The sequence below is a fragment of the Hippoglossus stenolepis genome, chromosome 20 (genome assembly GCF_022539355.2).
Source record: "Hippoglossus stenolepis isolate QCI-W04-F060 chromosome 20, HSTE1.2, whole genome shotgun sequence".
NCBI classification, from domain to species: domain Eukaryota; kingdom Metazoa; phylum Chordata; class Actinopteri; order Pleuronectiformes; family Pleuronectidae; genus Hippoglossus; species Hippoglossus stenolepis.
Genome location: NC_061502.1, coordinates 10,920,925 through 10,939,938, shown reverse-complemented (window position 1 = coordinate 10,939,938; position 19,014 = coordinate 10,920,925). Strand labels below are relative to the sequence as shown.

Below are 19,014 nucleotides of genomic sequence, written 5' to 3'. Positions count from 1 at the left end.
CTCGCGTGTTGTTTGATTACAAGCATCACAATGTCCAAGGACAATGCATGGTTGTCATTTACACCTGTCCGCTGTATCATCAGCAGTTTGACGTTCAATTCAGTTTGACTCTCGTACAGCAAAACTGACCAGAGGTGAAGATTTTAAAATCTTGAGTATGATCTCCTTTGACTGATCATTTGCTTGGATGCACCTAAGCTGCTGTGGAACTTCAGCCTAAGTTTCATCAAAGCAGTCACGCTGGATGTTGCCGAAATTACCCTCAAAGTTGGGGGGGGATTAGTTTTGTTGAGTCCGAGGGAGAAGAAGCTGGCAGGAAAACATTCCACTCTGCAAAGCCACTCACCAGGCGTTTAAACCATTTCATCGCAGATCTACCGATTTGTTTTTTACTTTCCCCACTAAATTACACACAGGGGAACCAAAAAGCTGATTGTCTGGGTTGTGTCTTGCTTGTTGTGGGGTTGAAGCTGAGGTATAGGAGTGCACGTACAGACTGGAACACTACACCTGGGCTCAAATAGCCTCTCGGGGCCTGAGACGCTGTCTGTCTGGAACAAAGGGTTGAGATAATCAAGAAGCCTGTAATCTCCTTGTGCGGATACAGACTCTTTCTCACTAACAAGACGACTCACAAAAATTTGCTCAGGAGTGTAAATGATTGTTTTTGACTCGCTGTCAGTATAATTGACCTGTGTTTTCTCACCGTGTGTGGAGGAGTCCTAATTGGCCTCCGGTAATTTGTCATCTTAATCCAATTTGAGAACCACTCATTACACTGCCTCACTCAAAGCAAATAATTATTAAATAGATCAGTTGGTTTAATTAAGTCATTAAAAGTTCCCATGCTGTTTTATAATGAGGTCACCAATTATCTTTACGACTAGAGCCCCCTGGATTCCTTAGATCAGATGTTTGCATTTCTTTACTTGTTTCAGTTAGATAGATCGATATAATAGAGAATTGTCTGATTGTTTCAAGTTTTTAAGTAAGTTTTGGTTGAGTTTCATAGGAATAAAGGCAAAGTCAAAACAATTCTTAGGCCTAGTTAATAGTTACAAGATTAGGTAGAATTTAGAGTACAAACCTTCGCGAGGGCCCAACAGTGTGTGCCTGGTGTTTTCTTTCATCAAGATCTGTCAATTATTTCTTGGGCTTATCTCATAATGTTAAAGAAAGTGACAAATTATATCTGAATCTTCCCCTTTTGTCTGAGTCCACACTAAAAGGTTGTGAGTTCTCTTTTTTCCCCAAAGTCTTGTGGAAATATTCCTGATGACCATCATACTAAGTAACCACCAAACAAAACCTAGAAAAACATAACTTTCTTGGCTGAGTTAAGCGCAGATGACACGACTACCGGTAGGTTAAAGCCAAAGTTTTCCGCTTGCTGGATGCGCAATAAGATGAGCACGAAGTAGCTAAAGAGACAGACACCTTCAGGAGTTGGTGGAGACAAAACTTGAGCTAAAAGGAGGATAAATATCAGACTTATTCAACAGACGGACAGAAACACAACTCCAAAGCGAGCACTGAACTGTTTGCTATCAAACTTGCAACATCAGCTCAATACCCTTTTAGGCAATGGCTAAGAAAAATGATTAAGTGTTAAAAAATAAATTCAAACCAAAACCAGTGACCTATAATCCAGCTAAGACCCCCTTTCTTCATAAACACTGCAGCTTCTTACAAAATCTGCAAGCAAGGGGCTTTTCCCTAAATTAAATTTCCACATCGTGGTTTAAAAGCTATTTTCAGCTTCTGGATATGTTTAATATGTGTCCAGGAGCTGGTCCAAGTGTTCCTCCGACCCGATAAATCTGCCTCAATACTCCAGGGGTGTAATTGTGTGGTCAAGGCTAAATCCTTGTGGGTCTGCACTGCACCTTATCCCTCCAACAAAAACAGTCTGATTCAGCTCTTATTTCCGCACCATTAAAAATGTGTCATTGCTCGTGAGATGTTTCCGAGGAAATTGGTTGGTCGAGGAAAATTCTCACTTTGCAAAGTGTCAGAAACGAGGGAATTTTGTCATCACATCGTCTAAGTCGACATCCAAATGCATCAATTACTGCTTTTTCAACCTCCGGCATCTATTTATTTACTCTGTCTCTGCACTGCGGCGTTTTCTTCTTTGACAGTTTCATGCTTAAAGTCAATCTTTGCTGAGGTGCGATGTACCGAGACACTCCCACACAAAGACGCGGCCTGAGATGCAGTCTGGGACTCTCGCCAGTTCACCTTTCCGAGGTTCCAGTCAGCCAATCCTGCTTGAGCGTGCAGCTCGGCTCAGTCATGGTGAGAAGTGCCTCTCTGTGGTGTCACGTCTGTTATATTTCTGGAACAGAATAACACCTACATTTGGGAACATCAGAAGAAAAAGAACCTGTCGGGAAGACTAGAGATAGCATTTCAGTGAATGCATCTCAGGAGGAAAGCACTTGCATTGCATAGCATTACCCTAAAGCTGCTACTTATTTAAACTCCCATCATGACCTAATTCTGGCTCCAGGGCTGCGGCCACTGGTACAGTATGGTCTTCATGCCTCCGCGGCAGAGATAGCGCTTGATTTCATGCCTGTCAAGTAATTTTGTCATGCAAATGAGACGATCTGGGCATGAAATTAATAAAACAGTAAACTCCAGGGACAGCTGTTGGGCAGAACTGGAGTATACAAACCACACAAAGAACTTTTTGTTTTTCCTTTTCTGTGGAACAAAACTGTTTCTCGAATAAAAAAAAAAAAAAAGGAACGCTTCATGGCACTAAATTCATTATAATGGTCTCCAGAGCAGCAAAAAAAAACTAATCAAAAACCACCTTGATTACCCGCAGCATGTTAGAAAATGTATGGCCCCTTTGGCAGCTTTTCAGTCAAGAGGCGTTGTGGCTTTCAGCGGCAATAAGCCTCCATAAAGCTGGAGCTCATGCATGAAAATCTCAGGCTCAACAAAGTCGTTCATTACATGCCACTTCGGGCTATCTGGCTTGAGAGGGACACGGGGATCAGCGAGTGGGGGGGGTGTACACTGACGCTCACATGCACAAACCCATGACCCCCCGTGCTCATGTCTTCACACGTACACAAATCTGTGGGAGCCTGGACCCGAGCCCCAACTGTTTACACAAGTCCTTCTTGTTGAGTGTGCACATGCAGAACAAAGGCATCGGAGCAAAATTGACAAGAGGCTCATTCGAAGGGAGGAGGGGAAACACAAGATTCATGTCGTGTTCCAAAGATTAGAGGAATAGTTCTACATCTACATGTTATATCTATCTATAAACTACAGCCAGTGTCCTGTTCACTTAGAGACTGGAAACAGAGGGAAGCCTGGGTTTGGTTCATCTGTACAAAACTAAGTTGAAAATAACAAGAATGGAAATTGTCGTTTTATTTATTAATTTTTTACAGTTTTGCTGTTGTACTATCCTGTTTGCAAATACTTATATTAAGGGCCTTCTCATCTCATATTATATAATTATATTCCATATCTCAACTAATCTAATATTATTTTATCTCCTCTTATCTCATCTGTTATTTCATCTAATCTCATATCTCATTTAATCTCCTTGTATCTCATACCTCATCTAATCTCATACCTAATTTTATCTCTCATTTTATCTCATCTTATCAATTCTCATTTCGTCTCCTCTCATCTCACCTTTTGTTTATAAACCGATATGGTTTTGATGATCAGTGGCTGTAGCTTCATATTTAATGTAAAATCATTAATCTTCTCGCCAAAGTGTCTCAGAAAACCTCTCAAAGTCTTTACCAAAAAGTCAAAATATTCCTGGATATCTGTTAATGATGTTTCTGCCATCGCAGAGGAAACTAAAACAAAACTTGGGGAGCAGTGTGACATGGGGGATATACAAAGATAATCTGTTCAGACATTTTGTCAAAACCCCTCAACGCCGGGAAGAAGCTCATTAGTAACTCAAGGTGCTTTAGTCCCACAGTATCACTGATGGAGGAGATTGCTGGCTCAGTGGATCTAAGAGACTCCACTGCAGATAATCTCTGAGATCTTTCCATGGTTCAGTGAGCACTTTAACACATAGTGTGCTGATAACAGATTTCTCCTGTGCTCGGGTGACAGAAACGAAAAAACAAAGATCCATTGATAGAATTTAAAGCAGAACATGTCCACTCTCCTGATGGATTATTTATTTCCCGTACATTTGTACAAACAAATTAGCACTAACAACGACCCACTCAGGGTATCAGGTTCATCCAAAACCCGTTACAAAGGTACAGTTTGTTCCATTAGATTACAGGATTACTGACACACGATCAAGTCAACAGATCAAAGCAAACGGAGACAGAGGCCAACGTGTTGTGTTGGGAGGGAATGATGTTCGAGCAACACACATCAGCATCATTATCATCATTTCAGAGGTTGATATAAGACGTATCTGTTCTGTCTGCACTGCTGCTGCAAACATGTCAAGCTCTGATCAGATTGTATTACAGCAGATGGAGGAGCATCTCAAACCGTGAAACTCATTTTCCTAGTGCCTGGTCTGTGCATGAAAATAGCTGACTCGAATCTCATGTGCTTACATTTCAAATGCCCCCCCCCCCTAAATGTCCTTGTTATGAAAATTAGCATATGTCCGATGTTATATCCAATTATACAGCAAATACCAACATAGACTTATTACTTCCTGGCTGGAGCTCAACTATTAAAAAGGCAAAGCTCAGGATTTTGCAAGACATCCTTACTGGAAACCATCATGACTTCAGTCGCTCTAGTGCAATTTTATAGTCATCATGATCATTATATAGAACATACGATTTTCGTCATTCTGTAGAAATATGCGCCTCCCAAAATAATTGGTACTACTCGCTAAATCAATCTTGCATTGTGTATATAGTGTACAGTTTGAATAATAAGGCATCTTTTTAAAAGCACAAAACATTTAGATTAAGATCCGGGACAAATAATACTCACTGGAAGCATCATACAAAAAGTCTGTATGCAGGAGACATACGGTTAAATATGATATTGACTTGAAGATAGAAACCACCGAAGCAAACAATCAAAGAAAATGGAGAAATATATAAAGTAACAGGTAACAATAAAACTGATGAGGCTTAAAATGGACTGGACCGAGCTTGAGATTTAGTGTAAAAACTGCAGTTATTGTATTTAAAGTCACGCTGGCCAAAAGGTTTTAAAACAGAGAGGTTGCTGTATAGCTGCCATTTAGCATAGAGCCATAAACCTATATATGTACTAACTAAAGTCAAACTCCCTAAATGCATCAAGAGTTTCACTACTATCTAACATGGCCGACATGTTGGACTGATAGTGTTGTACAGGCTGTTTTGTGTTCAGGAGCCACTAGCAGAGCGAGAACCGGCGAGAATTAATGTTCATCTTCGTGACGCCGATGAGTCTCAGCGGGGCCGAGAGGCCGAGGCCCGGGGTCACCGGGCATTCGAACAGCAGGTCGGACAGCTCGTCCTGCTCCTCCATGCCGAAGGTGGCGTCGTTGAGCATCCTGCGGTGCAGGTGGCACGTCTGCTCGATCTTCAGCTTGTTGATGTCGTTGCGGAGCCGCATGAGCTGCCTGGCCAGCTGCTGGTCCTGCAAACGCATGTCAGTCTGCAGAAGAAAGAGGACAGAGAGGACGGGGGCACAATGACTCAAACATGTAATCAAACTAATTTATTGATTGGTCAATAAATAAACTAGAATAATAGAATGAAAATATTAGTGTGACAGATGCTAAATAATCTAAAATAGTCTAATTTATTTACTTTTTCCACAGCTTTCAATTGTCATGTAAATAGATAAGTTATCATCTTAATAATTTGGTCACTTGATAGCCGGTGATAACAACTCTGTCTATGGGGGAGTTCATGAGATGTGGAAGATCTTATTATAAGAGTTTTGTCAAGCTGATGTTTTCAAGATTTTAAACACTTCATTTGAACATTTGTTGTTATGTTTGATGATTAACAAATAATATTTATAGATTTTGACCAGCAGCACCTCTGAAGCTTGAATATTTTGAATGAACAAGATATAATGATTTTAAGAGCTTTTAGTTTTTATTTGTGCAAATCAGTGTGTATTGGTTTTTGGGGGGTTGTGATTTAATGTTCACAAATAAAAGTCCAAATTCTCCTATTTTCAGTTGCATGATATGTCGTTGGATCCTATATTTTGAGATGTGGATTAGTGAAGCAGCATTCTTCTGCACTTCTATATATACATATGCTTAACTGTTTTAATTATTGGTAATGTCCCCAAAACAGATTGAACACGATCTAAACGTTTTCGATTCACTGGAGGTCCTTGGCCTCTGTCCTTATTGTCTGACAAAATCTAAAAAGAAAACTCACAGTGGGGAATCCACAAACAACGTTCTCTCGGTTGTATCTCTTCCGTGCCCACTGTGTATGCGCAGACATTTTGGATGATCACAATCATCTCTCTTGTCCAGTGTCTTTGTGCAGAATGTTTGCGGCCACACACTGTGTGAATACGAGTCGGCCTCCTCTGCCAGTGCCTCTTTGCGTGCTCGGTCCAAGCTTCTGAAGCGCGGGCGAATGTGCAAACTAATTGAGCAGAGTAAAATGATTAGACTTGCGGAAACTTGTGTAAGAAACATCTGATGCTGCTGCCTGAGACCCAATCAATCTCTTTCACACATTTGAATGGGGCTCTTCTGGAGAGTAATTGGAAATTATGTGGATTGTTAAAGTCTAATTAGTTAAGTAGCAGGACGTTAGCGCAGGTTTCTCTCGGGCCCGTAACCGCAAAAACACACATTTGAATAATAGAATCTCAACAATGCGTCGGCCAAGATGTCTCACAAAAGCACATTAACGGAAAAAACATGAATGCCACAACACGGATCCAAACTACACACAACGGAAACACAATCACAATGGAAGTGAGTGAGAATGTATGTGGACCATGATGAGTTACTTGCCACAGTATATGGTGTGATCTTCCTTTTTGGATGCACCAATCACACCTCAAATAGACAAGCATGTCATTTTAAGCAGCGAGAAATAACTCTGCTCATTTCATGGTCAACATTCATTCTCACTCACTTCTGTTGTGGTTATGTTTTCCATTAATGCTCTTGTGTGAAACGTCTTGACCACAATACAACAATACTCTCCACAATATGCAAAGGCATTTATTTATATATATATATATGTGTGTGTGCACATGTGTGTTGTTTATGTATAGGAATGTCTCACCAGTTCTCTCCTGAGCCAACTGAGAGCCTCGTCAATATTCCCAAATCCTTTCAGAACACCGGAAGGCGGCTTGCACTGAATCACGTCAGGGTTCACCGCGCCCTCCTTGGGTGCAGCTGGTTTCCCTTCAGCTTCCTTCAGAATCGGGTTCTGCCCGGTTCCCGACTCTTTGAATCTGTCCGCCTCCAGCTGGGCTTTCCACTCCAGGTACGAAGGTCTCCTGGTCTCCAGTCTCAGCTTCTCCGTCAAGGCCTTCAGGGTCAGGAGATGGTCGTCTGCTGGCTGATCCTCATCGTCCCCACACTCCGAGACACCAACCCCGTCCACCGTGATCTGAGGTGGCGTGGGGACGTCCATCGTGAATGTGCCGAATAAAAGTTTCTCAAAAATGTGTCAAATTAAGAAAATAAAAATAGCTGGACTTTTTTTTCCTTCTTGCATCTGCTCTTTGTTCTTCAGAGGATTTTCAGCGGATCCATTGGTGTTTCAGAGGCAGATAATATTAGGAGCTGCAGGGGAGAGAAGAAGCAAATTATGAAACATTTGCTGACGATACCACTGAGAACCATCTTCAAATGATGAGCAGCAAACGTGACACGACGTCTGACAAAGCTACACCTCAGCTTTTGGCATGACAGGCTCAGTCACTGAATGACGATTATAACATTTTGTGATTCTGATCAGGATTGAGCATCTGGCTTCGCACGTGTCGAACATTAAAGGAGCAGCACTCGGAGGACACACCTCCGTTTCCATAGCTACAGCACAGGCACTGTCAATGAATCAGCAATTTCCAACATCCTGTCCTCAGGGATTATTGCCTGAGCCAACCTGAAGTGACATACGACAGGCAGTGGGACGTGACGGCTGGTAGTTTTGCTCTCTAACACAAACCTTTGTGTTAAAGCTCAGAAGTAGCACTGATTCACAGAATTATTCAATAACGTAGTTACTTTGACTCTTTTTGAACGTAGACTGTAAAGATGGACGACAGGCCTGCTTCCCGAAAAGTGAAGCCAAACTGTCTCTATCGCCACCTGAAATACAGGTCAAAAACCCTGCCTCATCCATGTAAGTGTATGGGACATGGACCAAACTAAAAAGTCAGAGTACACGTCAAATAAAGTTTTATCAAGATCAATATTGATAACACATGCAGATGTTGTGCAGGTATAATTTGTACAGTATATTCCATCTTTATTTAGCGTGTTAGCGTTCTTATCGTATAAGTACTGGACACAAGCTACACCTGAGGCTGATCATGGGACTATCCTTAGTTTTGCATGAATCGTCATGAACAAAGTGGAAATTTTGATCTGTCAAAGTCAGTGGATGACCACATGTTTTCTACATCCGTCCTATAAGAAGAAATTTAAGTTTGTGCAAAATTTCAAGGGAATATGTCCAATAGCTATAAAACGTTAACTACAAAACCGTAAAGAAAAGGCTGGCTGCTATAGCACGGCTTAAAAGTTATGTGACATTACAGTTTAACAAGGACCTGCGCTAAATCTTTAATGCAGCCTCTTAAATGATCTAGCAAACACACACTTACAGGCCAACAGAGCAGCCCCTCTGCCAAGCGTCTCCTTACAAACTCTTACAGCACTCAATAAGTGGTTAGCGCTCACTTATTCCATAATGGGTACAGCAGAGCCGCAGTGAAGTCATTGCCCTTGTATCTAATGATAGGCTTTGGCTGTTTTTGCAAGGTAAAATCAAAATAGACCTCATGTGCAGAGTAGCTGACTCATGAACGTGCAGGAGTGGATCCTCAGTGAGAGACCATATTGTGACAGGACACAGAGAAGGGAAATCCATGCATCCTTTTGAAGAGTCTGTATAGATCATGCATGTACAGCAAGGAAGTCCTTTGAATTGTAAAAAAAAAATAAAGGAGCCGCAGAGTTCAGAGGATTAAAAAGGTGGAAAGTGTGTGTAAGCAAATATCACATCATGATTTATGGTCCCTGTTATGAATAAATAAAGGGTTTAAGGTCTATTCAAAAGTGTCTGGGTTCAAGCAGCCACTTTTGAATAGACCAGCAGGAACTCTTCATCAAGCAAAGCCAAAATGTACTTCCTGAATATCAAATTCAGCCTGGGACAAGCAGAAACACTGAAGTGGTGAAAAGAAAAATGTATCCCAATAATCCAAATATCCAATAACTGGCATCCACAGCTTAGAGCATCACCTACACACACACAGTGGTTTCAAAGCTGCAGAGATTGAACATCCAGTTGTAGAGTTGTTGCACCAATGACATTTATTTTTGCCGTGTTGGAAATAAAAGTCACCAAAAAACCTCATCTGGCCGAAGAGCTTAGGAAGCCTGGCGCTCCGATCTGGAAAATGCAGGAATGTCTGCATAACAGACATGATCGCAGAGTAACGGATCGGCCTCTGGTGTGTGTGTGTATCTCTAAAATCTATAACATAACCCTGCGTGTGAGTCACTCCCATTCAGAAGTGCTGAGTTTCTCTCTGCCGGGGTCGATGCACAGTAACGTGAGAGAATATGAGCATCTTCCATAGAAATCATTGGCAGGATCAGAGGTTATAGCTCAAAGAGATGAATGGCCTACATTAACACAAAAGCTTTTCATACAGATATAAGCACCAAATTACCGTGGCATATTGGATTCCTGCATTATGGCAACAGAAACTTAATAACACAGTGTTTAGTTCACAGCGTACCACCTTTACGGGCTGAACCAATCACAACAGAGGGGGGGGACACAGAAAAAACATGTTGGGTATCTGTATCAACAGGTACTTTTTTTCTGATTGTAGAAAAGCAGGGATGAATTTAAATTAAACAAACACAAAATCACACAGATCTATGATACAGTATCATGTAACGTAATTCTTTCCGTCTTTGTTTCATTTCTTATTAGTATAATACAACCAGAAATCTTATGTCTGCTCAGTTTTGATGGAGCGGCTGTGGATCAGGAGATAGAGCTGGTTGTCCACTAACCAGAAGGTCAGTGGTTCGATCCCTGGATCCTTGTGCCGAAGTGACAAGACACTGTGCACCTAATTGCCCCTGACAGTGTGTGACAGAGAAAGGGCTGCACATAGATGCACTATGTCAATGTGAGTGTAAATGGGTGAGTGGTGAGAACTAGGTGGTAGTCATACATAACACAGGCACATTGTATAAAGAAAATAAAGCTCAGTCAGTTTTCAGTTTTCATTATTTATATAGATTTAAATATAACTTTAAATATTCATATGGACTAGTTATAAATTATTATAATAATAACTTTATTTATATGGAACTTTTCACTTTGCAACTTTGTTTTGAAATGTTCTATATAAATAAAGTTATTATTATAATAATTTATAACTAGTCCATATGAATATTTAGTTATATTTAAATCTATATAAATAATATGTCATATATACATAACAAATGCTTCTGTCATAACAACAATAAAAGATCAATTTAATATATTTTTATGATAATAATTTGACCTCATAAAGTTGTGACCACGTTTATTTATGAATGGATAATTTCATGCAGCACATTCACGTTGCCCCACATTTGGTCCTCACATATCCGACTCAAATAATTTGCGTTTGATTTAATTGAATTTACTCAATTAAATTAGGTGATGATACTTTGGGATATCGTATAATACACAAGTCCACGTTCACTTCAGCCTCCTCTGGTTTCCCTGCTGCAAGGTGAGAAAACAAAGCGGCACCGCGTGAAATACACGGAACACAAACTGCGTAAAGGCTCACTTACCTCGAGAAGAGTGTCTCAGTGGAAACATGTGCTCAGCCTCCCTGGATGAGTGCAGATAGTCTCCAGCTCTGAGCCTGACTAACCAGGGCTGCGCTGCTCCACGGTCCACTTGTTTTTGAGCAGGAGGAGGAGGGAGGAGGGGCGGGGATGGAGGTTGCGTCAGGTCGTGGTTGCTTGGAGACGCCCCAGGAATCTCTATCAAGACTCATGAATATCACTGCAAGTGCGCCACCACAGTCTGACGAGCAGCAGGCGGCAGTTTCCCATTTTTAAACCATCACTTATTTCCTTTCACGCAACAATACAACCAATTCAACTTTGTGTTGCTTGAAACATTTAATATCACTGGACAGAAAGTAGAAAACATGAAAAATTCAGAATATGAAAAGTGACGGACAAAGTTTTCATTACATGTTTCCCTCATGAAAACGACCATATAACAAAGAGCTCCTCGAAACTGAGAAAATACAAATACTAATTTTACACGTTGACTTTTAATCTTATAAATACAAAATTATATACTAAATAAACAGTTATATAAATAGAGCATGGTAGCTTCTCTTGATGGTTTGTATTAGTGCTGATTGTCTGCTCAGTGTAATACGGCCCTGGAACACACCAGGAATTAAGAGTATTCACTCCTATAAATAGGCCTAAAGAAAGCAATATCTTTTGAATGTGCTAGATTACACACAACCATTATGCCGATTATTCAACTATAATATATTTTCTGTAGGGTTAAGGACATTTTCCAACTAAAAATGCATATAAATAATTGTAATAACAGACATAAACTTGCAGGAAGTTACAAAAATAACCCATTTTGTGTGATTGTCAGATTTTTTCCAAAATAAGTCCACGTATAGTATGATTGACATATCGCTTGATGGTAAATTACTGAGTCTCAGAGAGAAACGAAAGTTAATGGAATAAATTTTGTTCCACAAATGTAACCACAAAAAATAAATAGATCTATAATTACACATGGGCACTACAAAATATGGCAAAGCGCTGAAATGTGAAACGTATTGAGACAATGTTTTTCCCAGTTTCACTGTCTGTACTTCTCATATTGGGTCTTTGTGTTTATTGGACAAGATGCAGGGATCGTGTGTGTGTGTGTGTGTGTGTGTGTGTGTGTGTGTGTGTGTGTGTGTGTGTGTGTGTGTGTGTGTGTGTGTGTGTGTGTGTGTTGTGGCTCTGCGGACTTTGTGTTTCTCAGATAAACTGAACTACAGCCAGTGACACACATCTTCAAATAAAACAAAAGTCTAAAAAGTGCAACTACAATTAAAACACATTTTCTGTACAACCACTTTCAATTACATATTTCCTACATGATGACAATTTTAAGACGAATAAAAAGCGGAAATATATTATCATGTATGTTGTCATATAGTACTTTTAACACTTTGCAGTTTCTTCCCTTCTATGTTTGGTTGTTTTTGTTGATAATGGTCCTCATTTAACAGACGTGGCGGCCGACTATGAGAACGACTACCTCTGGGCTAAATTACTTTCATAAAGTCAGTTCCTCTATGTCGTCATCGAATGAGGGGATGGCACGGATGGCAGGTCGGCTATCAGCTACATGTAGGATGCTTAAAGAGGACGCAGGAGGAGTGGAAGACCCTGAGTTGAAGCTGTGGAGTCTTTCCTTTCTTGAATGTACCCCATTGGTAGTTGGAGGACTACTAAGGACCCCCATTCTATTGGAGGCGCTCACACCGTCACCAGCGGGTGTGGCTATTGCTCCAAAGAGCTGCTGCATCAGACTAGACTTTCTATCCTTGCCCGTCCCTTTTTCTGTGTCCTTCTCTTTTTCTGTCTCCACCCCTCTGAGACTAAAAACACCTATTGCCTCTAAAGCAGAGTCCCTGTCCTCTCTGGATGGAGGTGGAGGGAAACCAAAAGACCCGCGGGAAGTTGAGAGCCCGAAAGATGGCGCGTAGGCTCCGAACGCCAAATCGTCACTGGAGATTTGAGGGCGTAGTGCTCTCCTCCCCACCCCTGTTGTCGCTGCTCCACCCTCTATACCTGCTATTCTCCTTCCACCTACTCCGCTTCCATCCCCAGCACCCAAACTGGCCGACTCCTCTGGTGCCGTGAGGCTGAAAATCGAAGAGTTATGGTTCCTCTGCTCAGGAGGACGAGGAGAAAAGTGGTCGCTTGAACTTTTGTTGGTCTCGGAAAGACTCGACTCAGCAAACATGGAGTCCTGGCCGCCCTGGTTTTGACGATCTATATCGCGCATCTTGGCCAGCAGCTGCTCTTTTTTCTCACGTGCTTCCTCTGCTGTATGCTGATTGGCCAGAACCTCTTGGTTCCACCTCTCCACCTCCTCCTGGACATGACCACGCTTCCTGTTGTTCTCATTCTCCTTCTGGTTCAACAGTGAACTTGTCTTCTTTCTGTCTTCTTCCTCAGATTCTTTCTCACCGCCTGTGAAGATAGTTGGTTATGAATTTAAATTAAAGTCATTTTCAGACAATAAGTACATGTTCTGTGTGGATACTCTTGTCTTTACCGTCTCTTAATCTCTTCGCCTTCTCTTCATGCGCATTCATCTCCTGCTTGAGTTGCTGCTTGTCTTGCTCTTTCTCCCTGTCTCTTTCCTTTTCCTTGTCACTCGTCTTCTGTCGCTCCCGGTTTTGATTCCTGTCTTCGGTCTTTGCCTGTCTGTCCCCTCCACCAAGCTCCTGTTGACAGAAAGCGTTACAACAGGTGAATGACAGACTGTGTGCTGTATCAAAAGATGAAATGTGGATGGTGAGAGAGGTGAGGAGGAGACACTCTGCCTTGAGTGATAGGTATTCATCAGGTCCCTGCTCACTGTAATCATTGGCATCGGTGATGGCAGGGGGGGGTGTGGGGAAACCCAGACTGGACACCATATCTTGAGTCTGCACTGCCTTGCTGCTGTTCCTGCTGGGGACTAGATGTGAAATAAAATCAGAATATATACCAGGGTAAACTTTGTTGTTAATGAGCACCGAACAACCAACCAGCACCAAAACAGAATAACGGGGATTATAATCACAGCTAAGTGTTACCTTTCCGCTTTGTGCAGCTGTCAGCATCTGTTCTACGTGAGGATTTCACCATGCGGTTGGCATAAATGTTTGTGGCGTCTAGTTCTCTCTCCTTCTCCTGATGAGAATGTAAAAATAAACAAAATGTAAATTTCATACGTGGACCATCTTGCTTTTTATGCACAATCCTAAAACATTTTGTTTCAGTTATTATTTTCAGTGTATTTCTGTGTATATGCACCTTAAGTCTGTTGGTCAGTCTCTCCAGCTCCTCCTGCAGGGTCCTGATCTCCTCCTGGGCACTGATGGTCTTCTTCCTCTCTGCAGCCAACTGCCTCTGGTAACTGCTGTTGCTCAGCTCCATGCTGCGCTCCAGCTCCTTCAGATACACACAGATTATAAAATGCAAAAAAGAGTCAAATCTCTAAACTGCACCTCAAGAAGGCATGGGAGAGCTCGTATTCAGAAATGAAGACGATTGATGGTTTTTCAAATTCAATCACAGCTGCTTTATAAGAAGTTATAGCCTGTAAATGTGTATTAATTGAATATCAACAAATAACCAGGTAAATAAATTAACGGAATAATGCATTTACCTTAATCTTGCGATCTGCCTCCTGGGCTCGTGTCTTTTCTTCCTCCAGCTTGCGGCTCAACTCGTCCCTGGCTCCTAACTCTCGCTGGTCGACCAGCTTCTTTAGCCGGATGATGGTCGCCTGACTTCTCTGCAGCTGCTCCTCGCTTTCTTTCAGCCTCCGCTCAGCCGCACGTTCGCGCTCTTGAGTGCGCCTGAGTCGTTCGCGCAGCACCTGGGTCTCGTTGGAGTGGCGCGACAACAACTGGGAAATCTCGCTTTCTGTGTCATCGTAGCGCTGCAGGGCTTTCTCTTGACGAAACTGAAGCTGCAGAGCAAAAAAGAAGACATTCTATCTTAGGATGCAACAGGTGTTGAAGACGAAGGAAAAAAGGAAACAAATACGATCTCATTCACTCAACCCCAATCAATCTAGAGAATCAGGCCTACCTGTCTGAGGATTCGGTTTTCTTTCCGCAGCTCATCAGTGCGCTGCTGCAGCTCAGCAAGAGTGTTGCGCAATTCATTGATCTTTAGCAGGCGGGCCGAAAGCATCCGCTTGGTCACAAGATCCAGGTCTTTTGGGGTTGTGGACTCGTTGCTTTGTGATCGCACTCCCTTCCGATGCTGCTGTGTCAGGGGTTGGCGACCTAAACGCTGTGGACGGGACAAACCCTTGCGCCCCACACCACCTATGAGACAGAAACACATGATGGAGAAATTAGATAAAAGTAAAGCAATAAAAACTGCTAATAAACATCTTATCCTCATTCATACAGAAGCCACAGAGTTAAATCTGCTGTACACTGTCATCCACTGGACAGTAAAGCAGTTAGTAATAAGTTTCATTGATTGATCATCCATACTTGATCACTTGCTCACTTTACCAACCTGTTTTGTAGAGGGGGCTGACAGAAATCCTCTTTGCCCGCACCCCTTTTTGAGGAGTAGGGGATGGTGGCGTCCGGGATCGGGAATGTGGTGAGAGCGAACGCTCTGAAGGAGACTCATTCTCATAGTCCTCTGAGTAAAAGGAGCCACTACTTCTCCGACCCTCACCATCTGATACCTGGTCCCGATCAGGATCTGAACGCCAGGTTCTAGTTTTGGATCTACTCTCAGCACAGGAATCGTTTTCATCCTTATCCTCGATATTATCCCGGGAATTGCTTTTGTGTTTTTGGATGGATGATGCTCGGGAATCTTTACTTCTACTCCGGAGGGACTGGCGACTTCCATCCTTGTTGTCTTCATATCGGTCAGTGGCATTTTCAGACTCCATGTTGTCACTTTGAGAGAAAAGGCAGTGTTCAATTTAAACACAAAAAGCGGGAAAGAAACAAATCAGACTTTAAGTCATATTAGGATTTTCAAGTTACAAGTTAACATTAACAAAGGCCTACTTTTACAAGATTTAACAGACTTAAATGAAAAATCAACTGTTAATATAAGCTCACTATTTGCATTGCATAACTGCTGCATAACTAAGCTGCAAATCCTCAAAATTCATCCTGAACTGTAATAAGAAGTTTGGCCAGTTGGTTTCTCTCGGGTTGTCTTCCTTGTGCGTCTTGGTCACTAAGCGACAATACAAATGAGGTGGAATTTTCCATGAGGCTGAATGATGTATTATATCACTATTCCACACGACCGTTGCTACGAAAGCAATACCAGCCTGCCCCTGTCTACCTGGTGACTTATTAAACAGACAGATTAGCATTACTGACTGCAGTAAAATGAGCTACAATACTACTAAAATTGACACAAATATATATTATCGTCCACTAAAAACATCTCCACTTTTTACTGTTAGATATCAAATAACCTCATTTATTTTAAAGAATAAATATGTTATTCAAACCTAATACTGGGGAGAGAGTATGCTCCTTAGTGTTTGTTTGATTTAACAGGATGTAAAGGTCATCCATTGATCTGGCCCCTTCATCAACTCGGACAATAATAGAATCACTTGATGGGCAAGTTGCCATGGCAACATCCACCCCACACATCTTCAGCAGCACCATAAATGGACAAGAGCATCATTATAGGTCAAGAAGGGAAGAAAGGTTGCACACCTGAAAACAAACCAATTTCTTGAACACAATGTTAAATTTAGTTGTATATCTTTTTTAAATGAGTTTATTTTTACATGAAGACTTAAGATCCTGACAGGAAAATGGTTCTTCTGCTGTTTTCCCTCTATAATTGATAAATATTAATATCATCTTAAATTATCTGTGGTTTGAATTGAATTGAATGAATATTTTAGCATCCTTATAAGTCAAGGAGGGCAGACAGGTCGTACACCTGAAAACAACCCTCCTATTTCTTAATTTCTATTTTTGAATTTTGTTGTATATCATTTTGAAATTAGAGTTTCTTTTACATGTATGATTAAAGACCAGGAACATGGTTCATCTGTAATTCTTCCACCTCTGTAATCACAGGGAATACACACACCCACACAAGACACAGAAAAAGCTCACCCACACATTAAGACTTTGATTTTAGATGATAAAAACCACGACTGATGATTAAAAAAAAGTGTGATCAATGTGTATAGACATTTTATTCTCATTAGGAACTCAAGCAGAAGCAGAAGAAAAGGAGGATAGATGTTAAATCTCACCACTTACATCACACCCCAGTCGCCTCTGTCTTCTAAACCATATTTGATCGTCTCCAGGCTGCTGTTGTGTTCTGGTGGCTGCTCGCAGTCTCTCTACGGTGAAAACAAATGCACAAACAGCTGCTGGTTACCAGAGGCTTACTACAGCGGAAGTGGCAGCTATACTTGACCGGCTCTCTCTGACACGGACAGATTGGATTAAAGAAGGCCGTGTGCTGCTGACAGGTGCTGTGCCACTGTCAAATAAGAGCATCAACACAACAGCACCTGAAGGCACCATCGGGCCCGTTACTCATAAACAGCACGATCAGACATGGGTAAACAAAACCAGAATTTTTTTTTAAAAAACAATGGGAGAGGATTGCAGGAGCATTTCAGTGTTAGCAAACATCACCATTTAAGTATTTCCACCAAGCTAACGGTGCTAGGTGAGCTACCTAACACTGCTAGCATCAACAGGTGGGATGGGGTTTAGCTCTACGGCTCACGATATGCTGCCGCCGACACGTACACGTTAACGCGACACGTTCAAACGAACAATTCAAGCGTTTGCAGGGTTTCCGGTCAACTTTAGCCTCCACTGGCTAATGTTAGCCACATAGCTTGGACTGTTAGCACGCTAACTAGCATGAACTTTAGCGAGCTCTGCAGTGGTTACATAAGAAGCAGATGCGTCTCCCCTTATCGTTTGGAAGAGAACCGTCATGTTGGTCATTTTGAAAAACGCACCGACCTGTAAATATCCCCAGTGAGACAGGAGGAAGTCTGTGGGTCAGAAACCGGTTTGTCTGTTCTCACTCCACGTCTGTAGGTTTGCTTCAATCCAGCGACTGACGCCGTACCATGGCAACCGCAGAGCTGCAGTTACACTACACCACCAGAGGGGCGCTCTAATCTCGCCCGCAAACACAGCTTCTATATATATATAACTAATACATTCTAATAATACAGTATTATACATTCTATCAGTTATTATGTAGTATATATATTATTATTTACATAATATACAATATAACACTTCAATATATAGAACTATTACATTCTACTATTATAGATACTATCAAGTTATTATGTAGTATATATATTACTATTATTAGTTACATATACAACATAACACTTCCATATATAGACTTAATACATTCCAATGATATACTATCAAGTTATTATGTGTTATATATATTATTATTATTATTTACATGTATATGCAATCCAACACTTCCATATATAGACCTGATACATTCTAGAAATATTATAGATACTATAAATTGATCATGTAGTATATATAGCTATTATATATTATATTAATGCAGTCTGTTCATACATATCGGTGGGTGGGTTAATTTATGTCACTCTCTCTCTTCTCTTGTGCATTTCTCAGACAAAAGGGTAGACTCCCACATCCCATGTTTGAACAACACAAGTGTAGTGTTGTGAATATATTAGTTATGTTGCCATGGTTCTGATGATAAGAATATTCTAAGCTCCAAGATGTTTTTCAGGTCCAAATCATAAACTGTATATAAAGAGGTCCAAGTGAAAGTGTTGGAGACATGATACAGCAGATAGGCAAATAGTGCCCTCTAGAGGACAGAGAAGAGGGTGATTCATTTAATGAGCCACAACAGTGATATTTTTGATTCTTGATTTGCATGGCACGACAACAACTCTGCATTTAAGGCCACCTGAAGTCGTTGTTGTTGAGGAGTCTCAATCTGTCTTCCCATTTAAATAGTCCAGTGCACTTTACTGTTAACATTCCTTGTCTTGGAAAACCTGCTTGTGTTTGACTTTC

General features: G+C 41.3%; 2 protein-coding genes across 2 annotated transcripts; both read right to left on the bottom strand.

Moving 5' to 3' along the window:
- Nucleotides 1-4,129: 4,129 nt before the first annotated feature.
- fam167ab (family with sequence similarity 167 member Ab) lies at nt 4,130-11,116 on the bottom strand. The gene is made up of 3 exons (XM_035143417.2): nt 10,988-11,116; nt 7,230-7,738; nt 4,130-5,616 (listed from the first exon to the last, which is right to left on the bottom strand). The coding sequence occupies exons 2-3, from the start codon at nt 7,584-7,586 to the stop codon at nt 5,353-5,355; spliced, it is 621 nt and encodes a 206-aa protein (XP_034999308.1). The 5' UTR covers nt 7,587-7,738; nt 10,988-11,116; the 3' UTR covers nt 4,130-5,352.
- Nucleotides 11,117-11,304: 188 nt separating this feature from the next.
- On the bottom strand, nt 11,305-18,092 carry lca5 (lebercilin LCA5). Its single transcript, XM_035144530.2, has 10 exons — nt 17,956-18,092; nt 17,230-17,315; nt 15,485-15,882; nt 15,044-15,285; nt 14,616-14,921; nt 14,261-14,398; nt 14,041-14,137; nt 13,786-13,922; nt 13,515-13,686; nt 11,305-13,429 (listed from the first exon to the last, which is right to left on the bottom strand). Exons 3-10 carry the CDS (start codon nt 15,873-15,875, stop codon nt 12,507-12,509), a joined length of 2,406 nt encoding a protein of 801 aa, XP_035000421.2. The 5' UTR covers nt 15,876-15,882; nt 17,230-17,315; nt 17,956-18,092; the 3' UTR covers nt 11,305-12,506.
- Between the last annotated feature and the right edge of the window lie 922 nt (nt 18,093-19,014).

Coding starts and splice junctions, on each gene's coding strand:
- fam167ab (XM_035143417.2), bottom strand. CDS start 7,586: ATGGACGTCCCCACGCCACCTCAGATCACGGTGGACGGGGTTGGTGTC. Junction 5,617..7,229: donor GTTGGCTCAGGAGAGAACTG/GTGAGACATTCC, acceptor TTTCTTCTGCAG/ACTGACATGCGTTTGCAGGA.
- lca5 (XM_035144530.2), bottom strand. CDS start 15,875: ATGGAGTCTGAAAATGCCACTGACCGATATGAAGACAACAAGGATGGA. Junction 14,399..14,615: donor AGGCAGATCGCAAGATTAAG/GTAAATGCATTA, acceptor GTGTATCTGAAG/GAGCTGGAGCGCAGCATGGA. Junction 13,923..14,040: donor CAGCTGCACAAAGCGGAAAG/GTAACACTTAGC, acceptor TTTCACATCTAG/TCCCCAGCAGGAACAGCAGC.